The 21,203-nt window shown below is 41.6% G+C and overlaps 1 protein-coding gene and 1 pseudogene across 1 annotated transcript; both read right to left on the reverse strand.

Moving 5' to 3' along the window:
- Nucleotides 1-6,628: 6,628 nt before the first annotated feature.
- Nucleotides 6,629-8,497, reverse strand: LOC118109220 (annotated as a pseudogene).
- A 530-nt stretch (nt 8,498-9,027) lies between these two features.
- On the reverse strand, nt 9,028-12,692 carry LOC118109225 (TRAF3-interacting protein 1-like). Its single transcript, XM_047340266.1, has 2 exons — nt 12,687-12,692; nt 9,028-10,773 (listed from the first exon to the last, which is right to left on the reverse strand). The coding sequence occupies exons 1-2, from the start codon at nt 12,690-12,692 to the stop codon at nt 9,028-9,030; spliced, it is 1,752 nt and encodes a 583-aa protein (XP_047196222.1).
- Between the last annotated feature and the right edge of the window lie 8,511 nt (nt 12,693-21,203).

The raw sequence follows: 21,203 nt of genomic DNA on the forward strand, positions 1-21,203 counted from the left end.
AATGCACGATAATTATTGAAAGTGATGTGATATAAATGAGAGTCTAAGAGCCTCCAAAATGGCAGCTTTCTGATCAGGCCTCAGTTCATCAAACATGCGCATCAGCTATATCAGTCACTTTGCATCTTCTGTGGTGTTGTTCGTATTAATTAAAAATTACTGGGCTGGATCATCATCGCATCTCTCCGGCAGGTTGTACAAGCCTTGTGTTCATTAATAGTGCCTGTACCTCTTGTGAATTTTGTTGACAGCCTACAACGACCGGTGTGATAGTGTCAGTCAAGCAAAGAATCGGGGAATGCAACAGTTGAGTGACCACACACAGTCAGGAGTGTCTTGAAGTCAGATGAAGCCATCCCTCATTGGGAGCGTGTCCCAGGATTACACACCCTCTTGCTGGGAAGCATTTAATTTCTCCTTTCGGCACAGTGACACTTCAGTCTTTTCTCTGTAATTACGCGTTATTAATGTTATGTAATTTGGCAAGACAGAACCTTGGATGCAGTGGCACAGTTATTGACATTAGCTGGCGATGCTTCTTTCCTGTGGCTTCAATGAAAAGACCGTGCCTAATTATGGTCCGATTAGGGTTTTTATCTCTGAGGCTCTGTGTGGTGCCGCTGACAGCTTGTGGACACGACTGCACACTCTGTTTCCACAGACAGGAAGCTCAGTGTTTTCCTCATGTTAGACTATATCAGAGCTTGTAAGCTTTGTAAATGCATCATTTATTCACCGCCTGTTGTACAGAAGATACAACATTTTGACATCAACATTTGACAACTGAACAATACCCACTGTGAAGGTGGTGTGGACTTCAGAAACTTTGGCCCTTACTCAGTTTCATCATCTTACTTTCAGGGGATGAAACTTGAAAAGTTTTCACCATCTTCAGAATGTAATAAATAGCATTTGGGTGAAAGATGACATTCTAAGATGCCATTTCTACCAGTAATGGCTTGGTGGCTCTGATGCCTTAGCTCTCCATTGTAAGGTAATGATGTATTATTACATCGTGAAATTGGGTCAGTTTTATCACAGGAGGATATTGGCAACATGAAAGCACAGCTTTGTTTCACAGAGATTGTCATCAAAAGCACAGATAGAGGTTTCAAGGGATGAATAATACTCAAAATCTGAATTAGAGGCTGCAGGTCATCAGCTCTAAGATGGTTTCAAAAGCCATGTTGTTTCTTTTTGACCTTTTGTTTTATATTCTTTTTTCATATACTTTCTTCTTGCATGTTAGGGCTATGTTTTGGTACTTGCAGTTTTTGATGAAGTTTTGATAATGTATTTGTGTCATAATAACTGTTTATTTTTGTGAACTAATGAACTGCCCATTCTAAACTTGCCTGTTTGGAATCAACTTATCCTTTGGTAACGCCCCGGAGCCACTTCAGAATTACTCCTTGTTATTAGTGAGTCCTCCTCAAACAGTTCTACAATATACTCACTTTTGTATTGTTTGTGTGCTGGATGTTGTGTGCAGAGTTTTTTATAACCAGTCTATGGTGCAGAGTGAAGTTAGAAAACGTTGAGTTCTTCTTACCTGTTTTATCTGCAATGAAGACTTTATAGAGGAAAGGAAATTGTTTTATGCAACATTTGTAGATTGATATTTTTGGTACATGTGACATTAATTACAACAAGTAAAATAACACTTAATCACAGTCTTTGAGCAGTAATCCAATGCCATCACTACCAAACGAGTCTATTATTATAGTCTAGTGTTTCCAACGCTTTGTCCTGACCACACAGACGGAGGGGGGGAGAGAGAGAGGTCTCTTACAGTCGCTAGGCAATCATGTAATCAGCTGTGTGTCTCCTGTGTGTCAGCGTGATACTCTGATATTGTTGGTTACAGATAACTGACTCTTAAAGGAAGGTGATATTCAAGCGATCAAAAACACTAGTGTGAAGAAATCTTACTTGTCTAGGTTTATCTCATCCGGGTAATTTTGTCTGTTTGGTAGATCAAACAGCTCCTGCTATTCTGCAACAGGGACATTTGAAGGTTCCATTAAAGCCATCCAATGTGAGATCGCGCCCTCGGCTTGTGATTTCATCAGCCCTACATACAGTTCAATTACAGCCACTTATTTCAAGGATCACTTCGAGGAAATGATTATATAATAATATTTGATGGAAAAAGCTTTGATTCCTGAGATTCCCTGCAGGGAAAACTACTCCTCCCTAACTACACAGGTGAACATGTGTAGTTGGATCTTAAGTCAAATCAACAACAATTATGTGCTACCTGAAACGTAGCACATAAGGTGGCGGTTTGGGAAGCCATCATCGTAACAACTCCAATGCAGCATGAACATGAGCTAACAGATGATCATATATGGTTTAGACACAGATCGGTGAAGTTATCATCCATCACAGTGGCTTTCCTTTTCTCCTGGCTCAGTGTTTACACCTGCCATATTGCACACAGTCAACCTGTGCAATGACAGATAATTGCATTTTTTACCTCTAAGCAAAGGGCTATAATTGGCTTGTTTACAATCCTTCTGATTGTCTGAATGCTGTGGTTTCATGTTAGCTATGCTGCTGTGTTTCCTACTTCTGTGATGGCAGTGTTATAATCGTCAGAGGAAACAGTGGGGAAAAACCAAAATAAATAAAGGACTACTTATTTCAAACCTGAATTATTGTTTGGCTCTCAGCCTTGGCTGTGACGTGGCCCACTACAGTCCTTAATAAAATATTGCAAAACACACAGATTTGATAGTAGATTTAAAGTGCTCATTTTTTCACAAAGAAAACACACCAAAAGCGGAACAAAGGCTATTTCCTATAGGCAACAACCACACAGTATAGCTAACAGGGAGCAATAACAGGCATGCAAATGCCAGTGGAGAGCCATTTACTGAGGAGGATCAAGTCATTTCTAAAATAGTAATAGTTCCGTAAAAATGTGTGATTAAAATGTGTATATGACGACTGACAACTACTTGCATCCATTAGTTACTTGTTTTGACTTTCATTGTACATTTTACTGTATAAAACCTGCAATTCATTTCATGTTTCTATACAGAATTATATGTAAAAGAAAACAAAGTAGATGGTGTGAAACAGGGCATACTGGATGGAATAGTAGTGACTGTCTGAAATAGTCCATAAATTCAAACCCAGGTGGCTCTTCCGCTCGCAGTGCTGCTGCCTACAGGCTCCTGAGTTAGTTCCTCGGTGCTGGAAGTGTGGTCATGTCACCAGCAGGATTTTAAAAGCTCCTTTTGGTGAGCTTTGAAATCGAGACCATGAGCCATTTTGTCAGAATATTCGAAATTCAAACATCCACTAGCAACCGAAGGACTGAGATAAAGAAGAAAACTACAGCAGAAGTGAAGCCCAGTAGCTCTTCAATGTAACGAGAGAATCTCCATTCATTTTGAGTAAAAAAACTGTTCAGAGTTCAAAAATAGATGTCCATGATTATATTTTTTACATCACGTGAAGCAGAAACCTCATCAAAAAGCAAGGGCACATTTATTGAAGCAAGAACAAAACACATCATCTGCCGGAAATTGATACTAGTTTTAGATTGCTATCGAATTTTCTCTCCTTTTAAATGGTCAGCAAAACAGGATAGTCCATCATTGAGGATCTTCATGAGAACCCTTTGATATTTACTCTTTGATATTGACCACACAATCAATAGAGCTTTCCTACAGCAGAGCTGGTAATATTACTCAATTTTCCCAGTTAGGTAATATTAGTCCCGTAAGAGCCTATCTATTGATCTGACCACACACAGACCTCTTATACTATCAGGAGTACTCCTTGGGATCCAGTATGAGAACGACAACACTGCCAAGTTAGGGAGGAGGCAGCGACAAATTTCACATTCAATATTTAATAGTGTCTGTTGTTGTTGGCCAAAAGTTGTTGAAACCAGGCGGAAATAAGACCAAGGACATAGTAATCAAGGAAAGAATCATCTGTAGTTGACCGGGATACAGTGATTCATTTGGTGAAGTTTGTCAACTAACTGCAATAAAACACCAGGAGAGCTATCGAGCCATGAGTGAATTCCTTCTTTCTGTATCCTGTGTATGTTGCAATATACATTTTACATCCTGCTGTTTTTTTCATGCTTCCCCACTATTTAACAGTCTGTGATAGTAACATGTAAAGAACTGGAATACTGAACTAACGAGGGCAGTAAAGACAAAGGCTACTATCATGTAAACGTGTAGGTCAACGATGCAGAGTTTAAGATATTAAAAAAAAATCTAACTTGCATATGTTTTATAACCATGTTGGTTTTTTTCCTTGCGATTGGTTTAATCGCAAAGAAAAAATAAAGTTATTTTTGGTAAGAATACAGAGAACATGAAAATAACTTTTACATTTTAATTTCAAAGATTTTTATGTAATGTGCGTTTGCATTAAAGGTTCAGTGTGCAGAATGTAGTGACTTCAATTGGTGAAGTTGCATTTTGCAGCTAAATACCCCTCACCTCACCCTCCCTTCCAAACATGAAAGAGAACCTGCCTTAAGTGTTTAGTTTGTCCAGTTGGACGACTGTAAAATACATGGCGGCCTCCGTAGAGAGGACCCGCTCCTGATGTAAATATAAAGTATCTACATATAAAGGGGTAAAGAAAACAACAATTTGTACAATTTAGATGAAACACACTAGTGAAAACATCGCTAGAATTATTTTATATTCAATTGCTGCCAATACCCTTTCACCTAAACTTTACACACTGAACCTTACATTTTTCCACTCTTCTTGGTATTTACTGATTCTATATGGTATAGTACTCATGCAACGTAGCTGCTAGTTCATCAAAGGCTTTACTGTGCATTTGTTGTTCTAAATATCCAAGATGTCATCACATGGAATCAATTATACATGGAATGAAATCTATGATGCATTTTTATAAATAAAGTCAAAAGAAGAAAAAGGAAAAACAAAAACAAAATAAGAAAGAAAAATTGCACTCCATGATATAACTATCTGTGACATTTCATTTTGGCATGGCTGGAATTTAAGCTCTATTTTCAGATGTTATGAAAGAAGAAAAAAATTTGAATAGAAGAATGTTAGTCTGACTTTTAACGTTCCATTAGAGACCAAACTTTTCTGTCTGTTTGCAGTTACAGTGACGTCTTTCTTTGTTCCTGTTTTTTTCAAAATGTTATTCTGCTACTTTCTTTTCATTCTTTTCGTCAATTTCATTGTTTTACCTGGACAATCATTCCTTTAAAATACTGCACTGTTGGAGCGAAAAATATTTTCTAAAAACAGATCTAAAAACACCAACGTTGCCATGCACCTAACAGATTGACTGAACTAAATATTTACCTCCATACAGAGTTGGATTTATGTGTTTTCCAGTCTTCTCCATCTGTTGAGTGCCAGCAAAATATCTGACAAAAGTTAACACAGGGATTTGCAAAAGTTGGTGAGTGTTCTTTCAAATAAGGTATATAACTTCTGAATAGACTTCAGTTACATAATATAACTTTGTGTGTGACAGTAAGAAGGCTCCAGTATTAGTCCAGCCGAATAAAATGGAACTCACCAACCTGTTTCTGTCTGTGTGAAGAGGTGGAACACAAGTCATCCTGCCCACTGAGAGCAAATATAGATGGAACCAGTCACTTACAAGAAACATATAAACAGGAAATGTAGAACTGACCAAGCTTGACAAATGCTTAAAATTGGCAAGGTGTGCTCATACTGGATGTCATGTAAGGTACTTCAAGTACACTAATGGCGCCAGGATTAGTGTCTTGATTAGCAAGTCCCATCGGTATGCGCGTATGGGCCACTGATGTATAAAAAAGACCATACTATAAGATGTTGCCCCATTTATTCCATAGGAACTGGCTCATTGGGCACAAATGTCAAAAGGTTTGTCAGATTTCTTCAACCTTCTACATTTTGTGCACATAAAGAGTAGGCAGTGGAGAAAGAAATCATTTAAAAGACATTATGTTTTTTCAGTTATTCCCTTTACTCTAGTGTGTTATCACCACTAATCACTGTACATGTGATCTTCCAAATAAGATAAACACATGAAGTTGGTAAACAGCTGTAAAAAAGTTGTAATTTCAAACAATTCAACTGTCCCCCTCCTGCTCTGCATGTGTATCACGTTGCCATGGAAACTCACTCATTGAGTGCTGCACCCTGTGCAGTGCATTAAGTTTTTTTTGTATTGAAAGTCCAGCCTCCTTTCGGGTTTCCTGGTAACATCCTGCAACTTTCTGGGGGGTCTTATTTTGAAAATCTAGGCTCCTTTCAGGTTTCCTGGTAACATCCTGTTACTATCTGGGGGGATTTATTTTGAAAATACAGCCTCCTTTTGAGTTTCCTGGTAAGGAATATGATTTATCCTGGCTATAACATGGAGAGAGAGAGAGAGAGAGAGAGAGAGAGAGAGAGAGAGAGAGAGAGAGAGGACTCAGTATTTTTCTATTTAGCTGCAGCAGTAAACAGCAGTAAAATAAATATATGACATACCTGGACACATCGTCAGTGATGTTACCTGGGGTCATATGGTGTTTCGGGTCTTTCAACAATCAGACACCCTCACCCAGGCGACCCAACTGGGGTTTATCAAGCTCCGGCTTGTGACCAGATAGCACTACCCCACCCACGGCTCACCTCCTGATCCACAGGGCCCTTCGCCTACTGGCTGCTGCAATGTCTAGCATGTTGTAGGCCCTGCAGAGAAACTGGCCTGGGAACCCTCTGCATCCCACCTCAATGGGCTCGCACCTCACCCGCCACCTGTTGCTTCGGCATTTCTCTACTTGCCCAGCATACTTTGCCCTCTTCCTCTGGTTGGCCTCCTGGATACGGTCCTCCCAGGGAACTGTGAGTTCTAGAAAAATGATCTGCTTAGAGGCTTCCAAGATCAGCACCATGTCAGGACTTAATGTTGTTGTGGCAACAGCTTCTGGGAACTTCAGTTGCATCTCAAGGTCAGCTCCCAGTCTTGTGCTGTTGCTAGCAAGCCCGAGGAGGTGGTCCTGGCAGCTGAAGTTAGCTCCTCCCCAGCACTGACGAAAGCGATGGTCTTCTTCACTGGGCGTAGGCTTTTGCAATGGCTAATCCCACTGCAGATGGTGTCCTCTATGGCCTTCAGGACTTGGTCATGGCGCCAGCGGTAGCGCCCCTCGCCCAGGGCTTTCAAACAGCAGCTGAGGATGTGCTCCTGGGTCCCTCTCTTAAGAAACAGAGGGAAAGCTGGTGACTACCCCTTCCCCCAGCAGAATAAATTGGATGGGCATGGTAGAACGTCATAGAACGCATGGATTAAGTATTTTATTCGTTGGGGCTTGGCTATCCAAAGCTCAGCCCATGAGACTTTGAGCACCACCGCTTGCTCCCATCATGTCCAGGCTTACTGCTGCTGCATCCCAACCAACCTGCTGGCTCGCTCCTCCTCAACCGAAACTCTAACCTCGTCCTGGACCAGCGAAATCCTGTCTTTCCCCTGTGCCTTGTCGAATCAAGGTGTTGTGCTGCTACCAAGTCCAGCCCTTCCGTGAGACACTGAGCACACCAGTACCCTGTGCCTTAACCACGACTCTGCGACATCCACGGCCTCTGCTGTCCTCCACTTCTGTCCTGTCCTGACCTCGATACCAGCCTGAGAGATTTTTTGGGTCACAGGACTCTGTATTGCAGTACCTCCCTAGTTCAGGTCACCATGAACTCTTCATTCAGGCTGATGATGGGGAGCTTCAGCTTGTTGCTCTGCCCATAAAGGGCGGTGCTGCTCAGACTCCGAGGCAGTCCTAGACACTTCTGTAGGAACTTACTGACTCTCCTCTCAAAGCCCTCGAATGTAGAGATCGGGACCTCATAGACCAAGAGGGGCCAGAGAATCCGTGGTAGGATGCCATGTTGGTTAATCCAGGCCTTGAACTTGAATAGATGCCGTGTCTCTCAGGCTGCAGTCAAACACCTTTCCCAAGCTCTTCACTAGTTTCTCCGTGATTTATGGTATCTCAGTGCTGCCAAGTGCGAAGCAGAACTTGTTGGTGGTCTTTCCTTTCTTCAGCACCAGGGACCTGGACTTCACCGGCTTGAAGGCTCGGGAGGACAGCTCCGTGGCTGATCAGGGACAGAGTACAGAGGCTCGGGAGGACGGCACCGTGGCCGATCAGGGACAGAGTACAAGGGCTCAGGTGGACGGCCCGGAGGCCGGTCAGGGACGAAGCACTGGGACCCAGGCGGACGGTCCGGAGGCCGATCAGGGACGAAGCACGGGGACTCAGGCGGACGGCCCGGAGGCCGGTCAGGGACGAGGCACTGGGACTCAGGCGGACGGCCCGGAGGCCGGTCAGGGACGCAGCACGGGACTCAGGAGATAGCCGCTTTTGCAGCTGTACAGAAACATCAAGGGGCATAGACCTCAGCCCCGGACGTGGGGCAGGAACCGGAGTAGCCGCTGACGGGCCCCCCGATGCCGGAACTGGAGTGGCGTCTGCCGAGACCCCCGACGCCGTAACAGGAGTCATTGCTGCCGGAACCCCCGACGCCGGAACCGGAGTGGCGTCTGCCTCCGGCGCGGAACAGGGACTGGAGTAGACGCTGCGAGGACCCCCGACGCCGGAACTGGAGTGACGTCAGCCGGGACCCTCCGGCGCGGGACATGGACTGGAGTGTACGCTGCCGGGACCCCCGACACTCCCAGTATCCTGACTTTGGTCTGAATCACTAACACTGATTACTTTGAAACATTCTCTGCAACATGTACCTCACCTTCTTAGCGTTTGCACATAAGTTACAGTCATTAGGCAGACCGAAACAAAGCTGAATGTTAGCCTAACAGACGGCAAACATTAGCATTTTAAACATTATATGTTAATATGGCGGACTGCCTGAAACAACAGGCGACAAGGGGGGGCTGGGGTCCACAAACATTTAATTCCTAAATAACAATATAAATACTGGTAAAACGTAATGTTTCAAGTTTACACAAAAACGTTTATTTAACTTAACAAAAGCTGAACAACTCTTTATTTTCCCATGGACCTTTTTTCCCACTTCAGGTTGAGTAAGAGACATTAATTCCTGTCACCAGCTTTTGGATCTTCTCCTCATTCTTCAGTATGTTGGACTTTACAGCACAAATCTTGTCAAGTTCGTCTGCAGTCAGCTGCTCCAGCTCGGCTAGTTCTGCTTTCAAAGGATCCAAAGTGGGGTCAGTCGTTCTCTGCTCCTCTAGCAAGGCCTGAGCATGCTCCTTGTTCACCTGCTGCCAAGTGTGATGTTCAGCTAGCATGGCATCCGTGTCCTCCAGGATGTTGTCCATGATCTTGCCTAAAGGAAGGAAACTGCAGCTAACCGTCTGGATGGATGAGTGCAGCCACTCGACTTCCCTCGTCACTGCATCCTCTTCTTTCTTCCATGCTGCTTCAGACACCCAGTTCTGCTCTTTGGACTCGGGGCATGATGGCGACAAGTCTACCTTTATATCAGGAGCATGTGGGGGTGGATGGACAGCCGCCTCCTTGACAAATTGCTTATCTTCAACCTCCTCATCCTCAGAGAGCTTCTCCCGATCCATTATAATAGGTACTGGGTTTATGGCACTAAGCAGTCTCCCAGCTGAGGTCATACCAGGGTAATTCTTCTGTCTCTTGAACCGAGGAGTTTCTCGGCAAGCCCTGCTGGGAGCCATGTCAGATGGTACTAAGGAGCCCACAGTGTCCCTATTTCCCAGAGGACCAGAGCTCTGAGTTAACTGTGCATCTCTGTTTCCCTCACTGACAGATTCATCTTGTCCTCTAATTTTACATCTTTGCCTCTGCCCTTCAGCAGATGAAGGCCGGGGTTTTCTACCTGGATTTTCAGAAGCTGGTACAGGTTTGGCTATTTTGCCCCAGCCCTCTGTTTCGGCTGATACCTTGGCCTTACTTTTTCTATTTACAGTTTTGTTGCCCTCTTCCCCCTCTTTGGGACGCTCCCGCTCTTTGTCTCTTTGTTTTTTCTTGTCTCTTTCCATAACTCTGTGGGAGTCTATCTCCCTTGACTTTTCTTGCTCTTTATCCCTCTCCTTGTCCTTTTCCCTTTCTCGATCCCTCTCTCTGTCCTTCAAATTTTGCCTGTCTTTATCTCGCCCTCTGTCTTTGTCTCGCACCTGGTCTTGGCTCTTGTATTTGTCACATTCTTTGCCATGGTCCTGTACGCTGTGGAGATGTTTGTCAGAGCATTTCCTGTCCCTGTGGTGCTTCTTCTCCACATCTCTTAGTCGGCGTTGCTGCTCTTTGGGCTCGTCTGGGAGATGGTTACCCCTACAACTGTGCTTTGTAATCTTTTTGCTTTCCTCTCTACTCATGTGACATTCACATTCTTCCCTCTTCTCGTTCATTTTTACGTTGCCCTGGGACCTGGATGTGCTGGCCTTGGTCCTCATGTCCACCTTTTTTTCACCAAGTACTCGCTTCACTGCGTCATCACTTGGCATCTTGTTGAGGCAACACTTGGCGATGGCCTGCAGCAGCTCATTGGTTCTCTCAGGCTGATGACCAGCCACAATGTGTGCTGGTTTTGCCAGCAGGGCCTCACCACTCACCAGCATCACAACATCTATGGCTTTCTGGAGGAAGGCTATCTTGGATTGCTTATCCTTAACATTGTCTGGATTCATTTCATTCTCTTCATACAGGCCTTTCATAAAACCAGTGGTCCTGATGACCTCAGTGAAGATGTCATGGAGGTATCGAAACGGGGGTCTGTTCAGCCGGTTCTGTGGGAGAGGAGTTTTCTTTATTATCACTTGACTTACTTGCTCTCACTGAGACTTGGATCACACCGGCCAACACATCCACCCCAGCTGCTCTCTCCTCAAACAGCAACTGAGCTGCACATCCCAACAGAACCACGAAGGCAGGAGCCACACAACCAGCAAGATGACTTCACAGAACTTCGAACTGCACAGCAACCTTTTTCCCCTTTCCACGGACGGGTAACACAACTGGGCTTAATAATTATACTAGGCTAAGCAAAGACTGTTTATTCGATTCCTTGTGATGTTTATAAGTTGATTTGTGTTGTTGTGATATTTTGGTTACAAGTTATTTGAAAGTTAATGTTAGTTATGCTCTTCAGTCTTTCCTTGCATGCATCTAGTAACTTTCTCTAATTTGGCACACACAGACACATGCCTATCTCTCTGACCCCCGCTACATGTCGTAAACATTCCAAAAAGGGGGGAGGGTGTTATCTTCAAAGTGGCCAGCCACCATTGTGGAAACACACAGACACACACACACGCATACTCACATACCTATCTTTGTTTAGTAAGTACACCGTGAGTAATTTGTGTTTTTTTTCTTTCACAAATGTTTTTTCATTAATGTTGCATAAGTAAATTTTGCCAACCTCTACACTGTCAAGAACTCTATATCCTTCAACTTAGCTAACTATCTATATGGCAATTTTTGTTATAGTTATTAATTTAATCGTTAATCAGAGTTCCAAATTTGTAGTTAGTACTTTTATGAGACTTAATCAATAAATTGGCTATCTTTTCCCTTCCTTTGAAGGGTGGTCCCCCGAGGTAACTTTAATCAATTAAAGTTATTATTTAATATTAATATTTTTATATTCAATATTTTATGTTGATAACCAAATTTATTGAATGCCGAAAGGCACACCATTTGATGGTATCACGTTTAATGCATTATTGCACGACACCGGGTAACTTGGAGGGATCTGTGTCTGAATCTTGTCCTCTCACTACTGGGTCCCTCAAGATTCCGTCCTGGGTCCCCTCCTTTTCTCTCTGTACACCAACTCTCTTGGCTCTGTCATTCACTCACATGGCTTTTCCTACCACAGCTATGCTAATGACACCCAACTAATCCTCTCTTTCCCCCAATCTGAAACACAGGTAGCAGCACGAATCTCTGCCTGTCTGACTGACATCTCTCAGTGGATGTCCGCACACCACCTGAAAATTAACCTTGATAAGACTGAACTACTTTTCCTTCCAGAGAAAGGCTCTCCCACCCACGACTTGACAATTACCTTTGACAACTCTGTGTTAGCCCCCACCCAGACTGCTAGGAACCTGGGTGTGATACTCGACAGTCAACTCTCCCTCACTGCCAACATTACTGTAACAACACGTTCCTGTAGAAAATACGTCCCCTTCTCACTCAGAAGGCGGCACAGGTTCTGGTCAAGGCTCTGGTCATCTCACACCTAGACTATTGCAACTCCCTCCTGGCAGTTCGACTGGTCTTTAACCTACCTAACTTCACTAACACTACTCTGCTCCTCTGCTCCCTTCACTGGTTACCAATGGCTGCCCGCATCCGTTTCAAAACATTAGTACTTGCGTAATGTGCTAATGGTTCGGGTCCAGTCTACATCAAGGACATGGTCAAACCTTACACCCCAGCCCGTCCACTCCACTCTGCATCTGCCAATAGGCTTGCTGCTCCCTCACTTCGAGCTAAACACTCGACTCTTTGCTGTACTGGCTCCCAAATGGTGCAACGAGCTCCCCAATGACATCAGGACAGCACAAAGTCTACACATCTTCCGTCGCAAACTAAAAACACATCTCTTCCGACTATACCTTGAATAAAATGTTTTTTTTAAAAAGTAGCGATTTAGTAACACTTATATGGCACTTACCTATAGCATTTTATAGTTTATAGTTTCTTTCTGATTCTTGTTCTTCTGGGTTTGTACCCTCATGGTTGAATGCACTTATTGTAAGGTGTTTTGGATAGAAGCATCAGCTAAATGAAATGTAATGTAAAATGTAGTGAAGCAGTTTTTACTCTGCCAGCTGTATAACACCAATGTTATCTGGTGATAGTCCGAACTCAAAATAAACGCTGCATATTTAACCCTTTGATTTCATAAATGACCCATATTAATATCTTGTGTTAATTCATGCATGGCATGGAGTGTTTCCTTGCTATATTTTTTAAATGAATGTAGTTTATCATTTAATATTCTAAGTATTTATTAAATATCTTGTTTTTGATTCCCAAAAATCATTATTTTCCTTTTTCCTTTCTTACTTTATAAACAAATGTAAATTTTGTATTTCTACATCACTTTAACACATTGGTCAAAAATGAAACCTACAGATTGTATTCACTACGGATCACCTGCCATACATTTCACACATTTGCATTCGCACATCTGATGCATGTAAGTCTTATTTTACATACCATTACTAGTGAGAAAGAGAAATATGTACAATACTAACTAGCTATTAGCTAGCTAGCTTATTTTCTGGCTAGCTAACCATAGCTAGATCAATAAAATAAAACTCGAAATATAACAGTATACACTTATTAGACTGATTGATATGCATTTGAAAATATGCTTTTGATTTTCTTTATCCACAGTGTTAGTATATGGCTGGTTGCAATCATTAAAGACTTACTGCTGAAGTGGTCATAAAGATGCTGAATGAAGAACAGGATTAGGAAGATGAGGAGGCAATTCTTGGTCTTGATTCTGAGTCTGAAATCTCTGATGCTGAGGACCTTCTACAGGATAAAGCTGGAGTTGTTGGTGTGTCCTGGAATCCACTTCTCCTAAATGAAGAAGGCTCCTTTGATGACTATGTTCTTTAATGACAGAAGACTCATCTCCTATGTAATCAAAGGAACCTTCTCCTAAATGAAGAAGGAAGAATAAGCTGTAAAAGAATAACAATATTTGTACATAGTAGTTAAATACCTTGTTATCCTAGTTTTTTGTGTATTTGTCTATTTCTGTGTAAGTACGTTGAGAGCAACGGAAAAAACAATCATATTCCTTGTATGCGTACGCATACATGGCCAATAAAGCTGATTCAATTCAATTCAATATTGACCCATGTGTGCATTAGAAGGGGTTTGCATAGCTTGTCACAAAGGGTTAAAGTGTGGAAGAGCATTTCCTCTTCGACACTGAACATGGTATTGCCATCATAAGGAGACTTATCCTGTGAGTAACCCACTGTAGATGAATCATCGTTAAGCATACGCATCTCGCATACAGCAAACTATGCAACACCACCACAATCTGTTTTAACATGAAATACGCAGTCAGTGAATACACTCAGCGAGAGTTGTCATGGTAACACAGGGTATTCTACTAACTCCTTCGACTGACACAGTTCCAACAAAGCACGTAGTCATCTGACAGAAGAGAAGAAATACACAACACGTTGTTCAACAATGAAGACCTTAAGTTAGTTTTCCAGATTCCGATCGTCACAGGTGTCATGTTGACAACACACTCGACACAGTTCAGACAGATCATCTGTTGATTACACACAGATAAATAGAACTTGCATTACAGAAACTACGAAAAACAAACTAAACCGTTTTCATTCTCAGATGACTGAACCTCGAGCATATCTTTTAAAATCACGTCTGCTGACAGCAGCGAGAGGAGGATACATGAAGCTTTACACATCCAATAAAAGCACGTTCACCAACTTTACTCACAAAACACTGCACGAGCTACCTAGTTAATGTGAGGGATGTTTTCACTGCTGACACATGTTTGGTGTGTGTGTGTGTATTGTAATGATCACCAGCATCAAACAAGAGCACTTTGCATTGAGATGGTGTGTATTCTTCATAACTCCTGGGGTCTACGATGAACGATGAGCATCAGTTTGTGAAGCCTGTTATTAAGTATGCAGTGTTTATTCTTTGTTCGGACTATGACCAGGTAACATGGGCAACTTCAGGTGTTATACAGCTGACTGTATAACAAACTGATTCATTCAGTTGAAGTGCACCGATTATCTCAGCGGCTCGGTGGCGTGATGAGATCATCTTCATTCCAGAAGCTAATACTGCTTCACCATGTCGTTTCCAATCCTGCTCAAGTTTTTTGTACTATATTAATTTTTTTACCCTCATGATTTATATTGTTGTCTAAACGTGATGTTGATACGGACATATTATATTAACTCATGATGGGTTTTTGTTGATGTTTATTTCAACGAGACCTCCAGTGTTTCACCGCACTTCACACACAGGCCCAGTCTAGAACCAACCGACAACATCTGTAATAGGGATGAGCAAGTACACCACTATCTGTTCAAGCAACTAAATTATCTGTATCTGTACTCTGAAGTGGGTGCGGCATAAACGGAAGTTGGTATTTTAAGCCTGACATGGATCCAATTTAGTTTGCTGATGTAGCCCACATTGGAAAAGCAGTGAAAATACTTTCTTAAGGCTGCAATATTGTGTATTGTGTAATTGCTATAGAGAGAGAGAATGTACACTTTGACACTGGCTCATTGGGTGACCTGCTGTTACATTTTCTAGCCAGTAGGGGCAGGTACCTAGCCATCCTCCCTGGTAAATCTACTCTGTGTCGAGTTTTTTTTACCTGTCTGCATCCTGTCTGCCATTTTGCTGCTCAAGCTAAAAGTATACTACCTGCTTTGCTCAGATCGTTATCTAAAATCCTGTGTCGATGTGTGAGGTAACCCTGCTGACCTGTTGAAAGGTGCAGGGATTCTCATTATTCAACGGTGAGTAGTAAGACATCCGTAGAAGAGATTTACAGTAGAACACGGAGCGAAAATTGTCTACAGTCCCTGACAAAAGTCTTGTCGCTTGGGTACAAGTTGACCTTAAGTGCCCCTCAAATATATTTGTAATCAATTTTTTTTTACAAGAAATGGCTAATTTCAATCCCAACAGCTTTTGAAATAATGTTTTGGTGCCAAACGAAACTGCTGAAAAGCATTCTAACGTTCACAGCTTGGTAAAGCCCACTGAGTCAGTTTTTGCAAAGACAAAAGTCTTGTCGCCTTGTCATATGATGCACCCAATCCTAGATTACAGCCTCACCTGTGATCAATAATTGATCAATCAATTAGTGGGTGTGTATAAAAAGAACCCCAGCACACCAGACCTTCACATCAACTGCAACTTGACCTCTGACAACATGCCTAAGATTCACCCTGAGACCAAAGCGTTGATTATCAAGAGGCTGAAGACCAGATCCACTGCTGAGGTGGCTGACACCTTCAATGTGTCTCAGCGTCAAGTACAAAGAATAAGAAAAAGATTTGAAGAGACTGGAGATGTTTTTGACAAGCCCAGGTCCGGCAGACCCCGCAAGACAACTGCTCGGGAGGACCGTTTGTTGGCTCGAAAATCCAAGGCCAGCCCCTTTTCCACTGCAGCAGAGCTCCACCAGGCCTGGTCACCTCAAGTCCCCGTGTCAACCAGGACAGTTTGTAGAATTCTGTCTCGAAATGGCCTCCATGGTCGAATCACTGCCCAGAAACCAGCACTAAACAAAAGGCAATTAAAAAAATGTGTGGCATTTGCCAAGGCCCATAGCCTGCTAAAAGGATGGACGCTGGAAAAGTGGCAGAAGGTGGATTTCTCAGATGAATCTTCGGTTGAATTACATCACAGCCGCCGCAAATATTGCAGGAGACCTACTGGAGCCCGCATGGATCCGAGATTCACCCAGAAAACAGTTAAGTTTGGTGGCGGAAAATCATGGTCTGGGGTTACATCCAGTATGGGGGTGTGGAGAGATTTGCAGGGTGGAAGGCAATATCAATAGCCTAAAATATCAAGAAGTATTAGCTACCTCTTACATTCCCAACCATACAAGGGGTCAAATTTTGCAGCAGGATGGTGCTCCATCGCATACTTCCATCTCTACATCAAAGTTCCTCAAGGCGAAGAAGATCAAGGTGCTCCAGGACTGGCCAGCCCAGTCACCAGACATGAACATCATTGAGCATGTCTGGGGTAGAATGAAAGAGGAAGCATGGAAGACGAAACCAAAGAATCTTGATGAACTCTGGGAGGCATGTAAGACTGCTTTCTTTGCTATTCCTGATGACTTCATCAATAAATTGTATGAATCATTGTCGAACCGCATGGATGCAGTCCTTCAAGCTCATGGAAGTCATACAAGATATTAAATATGGATCTCACAGCACCACTACTTAATTCACTGATGTTATGCAACATATTTTTGTATTTGAAGTAAATTATTTGTTCAATTTTCACATTACTCTCTGTAGGCGACAAAACTTTTGTCTTGCCAAAATCTGACCTTTCTGTGTTCATTAAATGATCAATCTTTCTTCAGTGAAGCAAATTTATTTTAGTATATTACACATAATTTGGGAGGGTTTTAGCTTTCATATGAGCCATTTCTAAAACCAATGGATAAATTAAAAGTCAGGTTATAAGCTGTTGTTTCTACAAAATGGATAAGTGACAAGACTTTTGTCAGGGACTGTATTGTTAAATGTGAATATCAAAAGCTACCTTGTTAGCTATGTTGTTTATAGAGGTTATTAGGGCAGATTTAAAGCACTGCTCCATGTTCATTTATGTGGAGTTTCTACTCATTAACTTCAGTATTACCATGTAGCCATTATGTGCCTTGCATAAAAAACCAAAGGACTGATAATATGTGTATGAATGTATATGCCTTAAGTCAATGTGATTCTGTTTTGATATTAATACTTGAACTTTATAGTATTCTAATTTAATTTAGCATTGAGTTTGAACTAAAAGAATTATATTTTGTTGTACAACAGGGCCAATTATAGGCCATAACTTGAAGTGGAGGCTGTATTGAGATGTGAGCAATTGTTCATGTTAGCAGATATGGTCAAGATATTACTGTGTGTGGATGACATTCCATATACACGTGTGACCGGTCTATAGGTCAGGTTTTTGGTGAAGATACGAATTCTCCTGTGCCAGAGAGGACATCCACCGAAGAACCAAGATTCCAGTTAACTGGATGGCGAGCCAACATAAAGATCTTTGAGAGAAAATTTGACTTCCATGTTCTTCACTCCACGGTGTGGTAGGACAGACCCTGTACAAAGACGGATTGGGCCCCAATGAACAATCCACAAATTTGACATGTAAGACTGGACTTAAGGACTTAAGTGACTTTTATGTGCACACTTTTTTTATTTTATTTATTTCTGTTTATTATTTGGAGGAAATTGATGCTGTATTCTAACTGTCAAACAAACTTGAACTGCAGTTTGTGTTCAAATACAAGTTCATTTACGGCAATCCTGTTGTGTAATTCTCATTACTGATATTCAAGTCCAGGGCTCCTATTAACCTAGTATCTCCTATCCTGGTCCACATTTACACTCTTTCTAGTGTAACCAAGGGTTACACTATATTTATTGTTTATTAGAAAACTATTTACAGAACAGCCTTAGAATTGAGCTTCAGATCAATGTTTTGATCACAAGAGTAAAAGTCCAGTTTGGTCTGCATTGTTTTGAACCTCATTTAAAACTGCATGTGACGCAGCAAATAAACAAACTCACGTTTCCCATTGTCTCTGTCATCATGCTGGACATCAACAGTAACGTGAAACTTCTCACAGTGTGTAACGTTGGAAGCCATCGCTAACCAGTAAGCTAAGTAACTAGCATATCTGAAAAGTGTGTAAACCAACTGTGGGATCGCTGAAAAACACTAAAAGAAGGAGAGAGCTGTGAGTGCAGTAGGGGTGCAACGATTAATCGACAAAAATCGATGACAAAAATAGTCGCCGACGAATTTAATAGTCGATGATTCATTGGTTACGTCATAGCGCAAGTTTTTTGTGCCGTGCAGCTGAACTAAACGTCGTTTTACCGGAGGTGCTGATGGAAGTAGCTAAGGAGTGAGCCATCTCGCTCCCTTCCTATCTCTGAAAGTCACGTATGTGCAATAGCGACAAAACATAGCACAATGGCGGTGTCCGTTGCAACACCATCGCGCACCAGAAAGTCAAAAGTATGGGAGAATTTCACCCTTAACATATCCCGAAAAAAAACTACCTGCAATATTTGTAAGGTGGACCTTGCTTTCCATGGGAGCACGTCAGTTATGCACAATCATTTGAAGAGGAGGCACGTTGGACATCATAACGTAGACGATGCAGACTCGCCTCGGTAAGATAGCCTGTTATCTAGCTTGCTATATATACGGAGTTGTCTTGGCAACTCCCTCAATACCTGTGTGCAGGATTCTAGAATCCATTACAAAAATATGGTTTGAATGTAGATTTTTTAATCTTTTTTTTAACGAGTTTAAAAGCGTAATGTTATCCTGAATGAATAATGAATATAATATTATATTAACACTCTGCCTGTCCTTGGTTTTAAATGGACAAAAAATTGATTTTTCTTTATTTTTGTATCAATAGTACCCTAATATGCAGCAAAGTTTATTAAAAGACATTTTTGGATGAAGTATCGATCTTTATTGTCTTTATTTCCAGTCATCACATGCCGCGAACAACCTCAAGCTAAATTTAAAAGCTGATGGCTAAATAAGAGCCATTGAGTATTTGTGTGATTCATAATCCGATTAGTCGATTAATCGTTTCAATAATCGATAGATCTATCAGAATAGTCGTTAGTTGCAGCCCTAGAGTGCAGTAATGTTAGCCTGCATATGAGGCGTTTAGGAACATCTGTAAATTCTAGTGTCTGCATGTGAGGCTCTTTGACGGTATTAGCAAGTGTTATGTCATCAAAACCTTCCGAAATCATGTCAATAAGCATTAAACTGCTATCAAAAACAACAACACTTCCAACACTGATTGACCACAACAAGATTGTTTACCGTACTGTACCTCTCCAAGCTGAATGAATGGCCGCAGTCTGCCTGGTCTGATCTGACTCGGTCTGAAGAAAAAACTATTTGCGTGCAACATCACGAGTACGGATATGGACACATTTTACTCGGATGGTACTCATGCTCGTAAAAGTACATTATCCGTACCGAATATTTAATGTTAGTGACAAACCTATAATATTCAATAACGTTTGTGCTAATGTAGGTGAATCGATGACATTTGAAATTGAAAAGCTTGGATGCTCTGCATTATTTCACGTATGAATCAAAAGCACCCAGCTTCAGTGGTCTGTAGGCAACCCTACCAGTATGCTTTGCTATTAGAGGAGCAGTTAAGTTCAATAACATTGCTTATATACGCTGGTTCAATCAAGTGCATCGTGTGTCTTAAAGCGTGGTCGCGATCTTTTTTTTAGAGGTTGTTGTGAAAAAGATGACCTTAATACCTTGAAATGATATTAAACTAAGATATTACAGACATTATCGTAATTTTTAAATCCTTATTAATGGAGAAAATACTCCCCCTAGGGCCAAGGGGTGAAACTGCATTGGGCCAAAGTCTTGTTTGAACTTGTGCTGCATTTGTTAGATGTTGTGTCCTTTGCCCTGAAAACTAGACATGGTTTCTTAATTGTTAATTGATTTGTTAAATAACAAAGGCTGTGACATCTCTCTGAACTAGGCGTTCGTACATAGTTCAGAGTACTGTCTGTCTGTCATAGATAGGGGTGTAGTGGGTGCCTGGAGAAGTGAGTATACTTTTGTTTAGATTTATTTTTTAAACCCCTCCAGCAAAGTACAAACGTTGTACATTATAAATAGGGACATATAAGACCACTCATTTATATTTTGTTCACCCAAAAATGGGCCAATAGCATTTGCACCAGTGCTGGAGCTGAACTGCCATCACTACCTGAGCTGCTGGCTAGCAGCATAGATGTAGTAGCACAAGGTTATTTCTGCTGAATTTTCTTTGGGGTATTTGGATTTCATTACAGGCCTTTTAGAATTTAGTTGAATTTTTTAATTTGTTCAGTTACTTTGGAGGTCATGTCAAGGGCAGGCTATATCTTCTTCTAGGAAGACAAACACAGGCATGACTGACCTACTCTGCCTCCGATTGGCTTACTTATATTCTTATCCTAATTAATATATATATATAGAAATTACAAACATTAACATTAAACAATACAACACTTATCAGCTACACCAAACATAGGCCCACAAATATATTATCAGGTCTTACAATCTCATTTACAGTGACATTATTGATGTGTGATTTCCTGACCTGCAGTGCTCTTGATATTGTCATTTTGTCAATCAATAACTTTCACCTCGGCTTTAAAGTTATGATACTGACTCATTTTAACAAGGTAGTATATATTGACTTTCTAGTTTCATATGTGACAGTTACACTTATTTATAAAAAAAAGTATATCCAATATGTACATCTATTTGTCTTGAACAACGAGGAGCAGGCCACACAGCATTTGACTACACATATTATCCATGAAACATATCAATGCACTGTAATTTTAAACATAAATTACCTAATGATCACACAGAGGCCAACACACAGCTTCATGTGCCTCATGCAACTTAT

This window comes from Hippoglossus stenolepis, chromosome 1 (assembly GCF_022539355.2).
Source record: "Hippoglossus stenolepis isolate QCI-W04-F060 chromosome 1, HSTE1.2, whole genome shotgun sequence".
NCBI lineage: Eukaryota > Metazoa > Chordata > Actinopteri > Pleuronectiformes > Pleuronectidae > Hippoglossus > Hippoglossus stenolepis.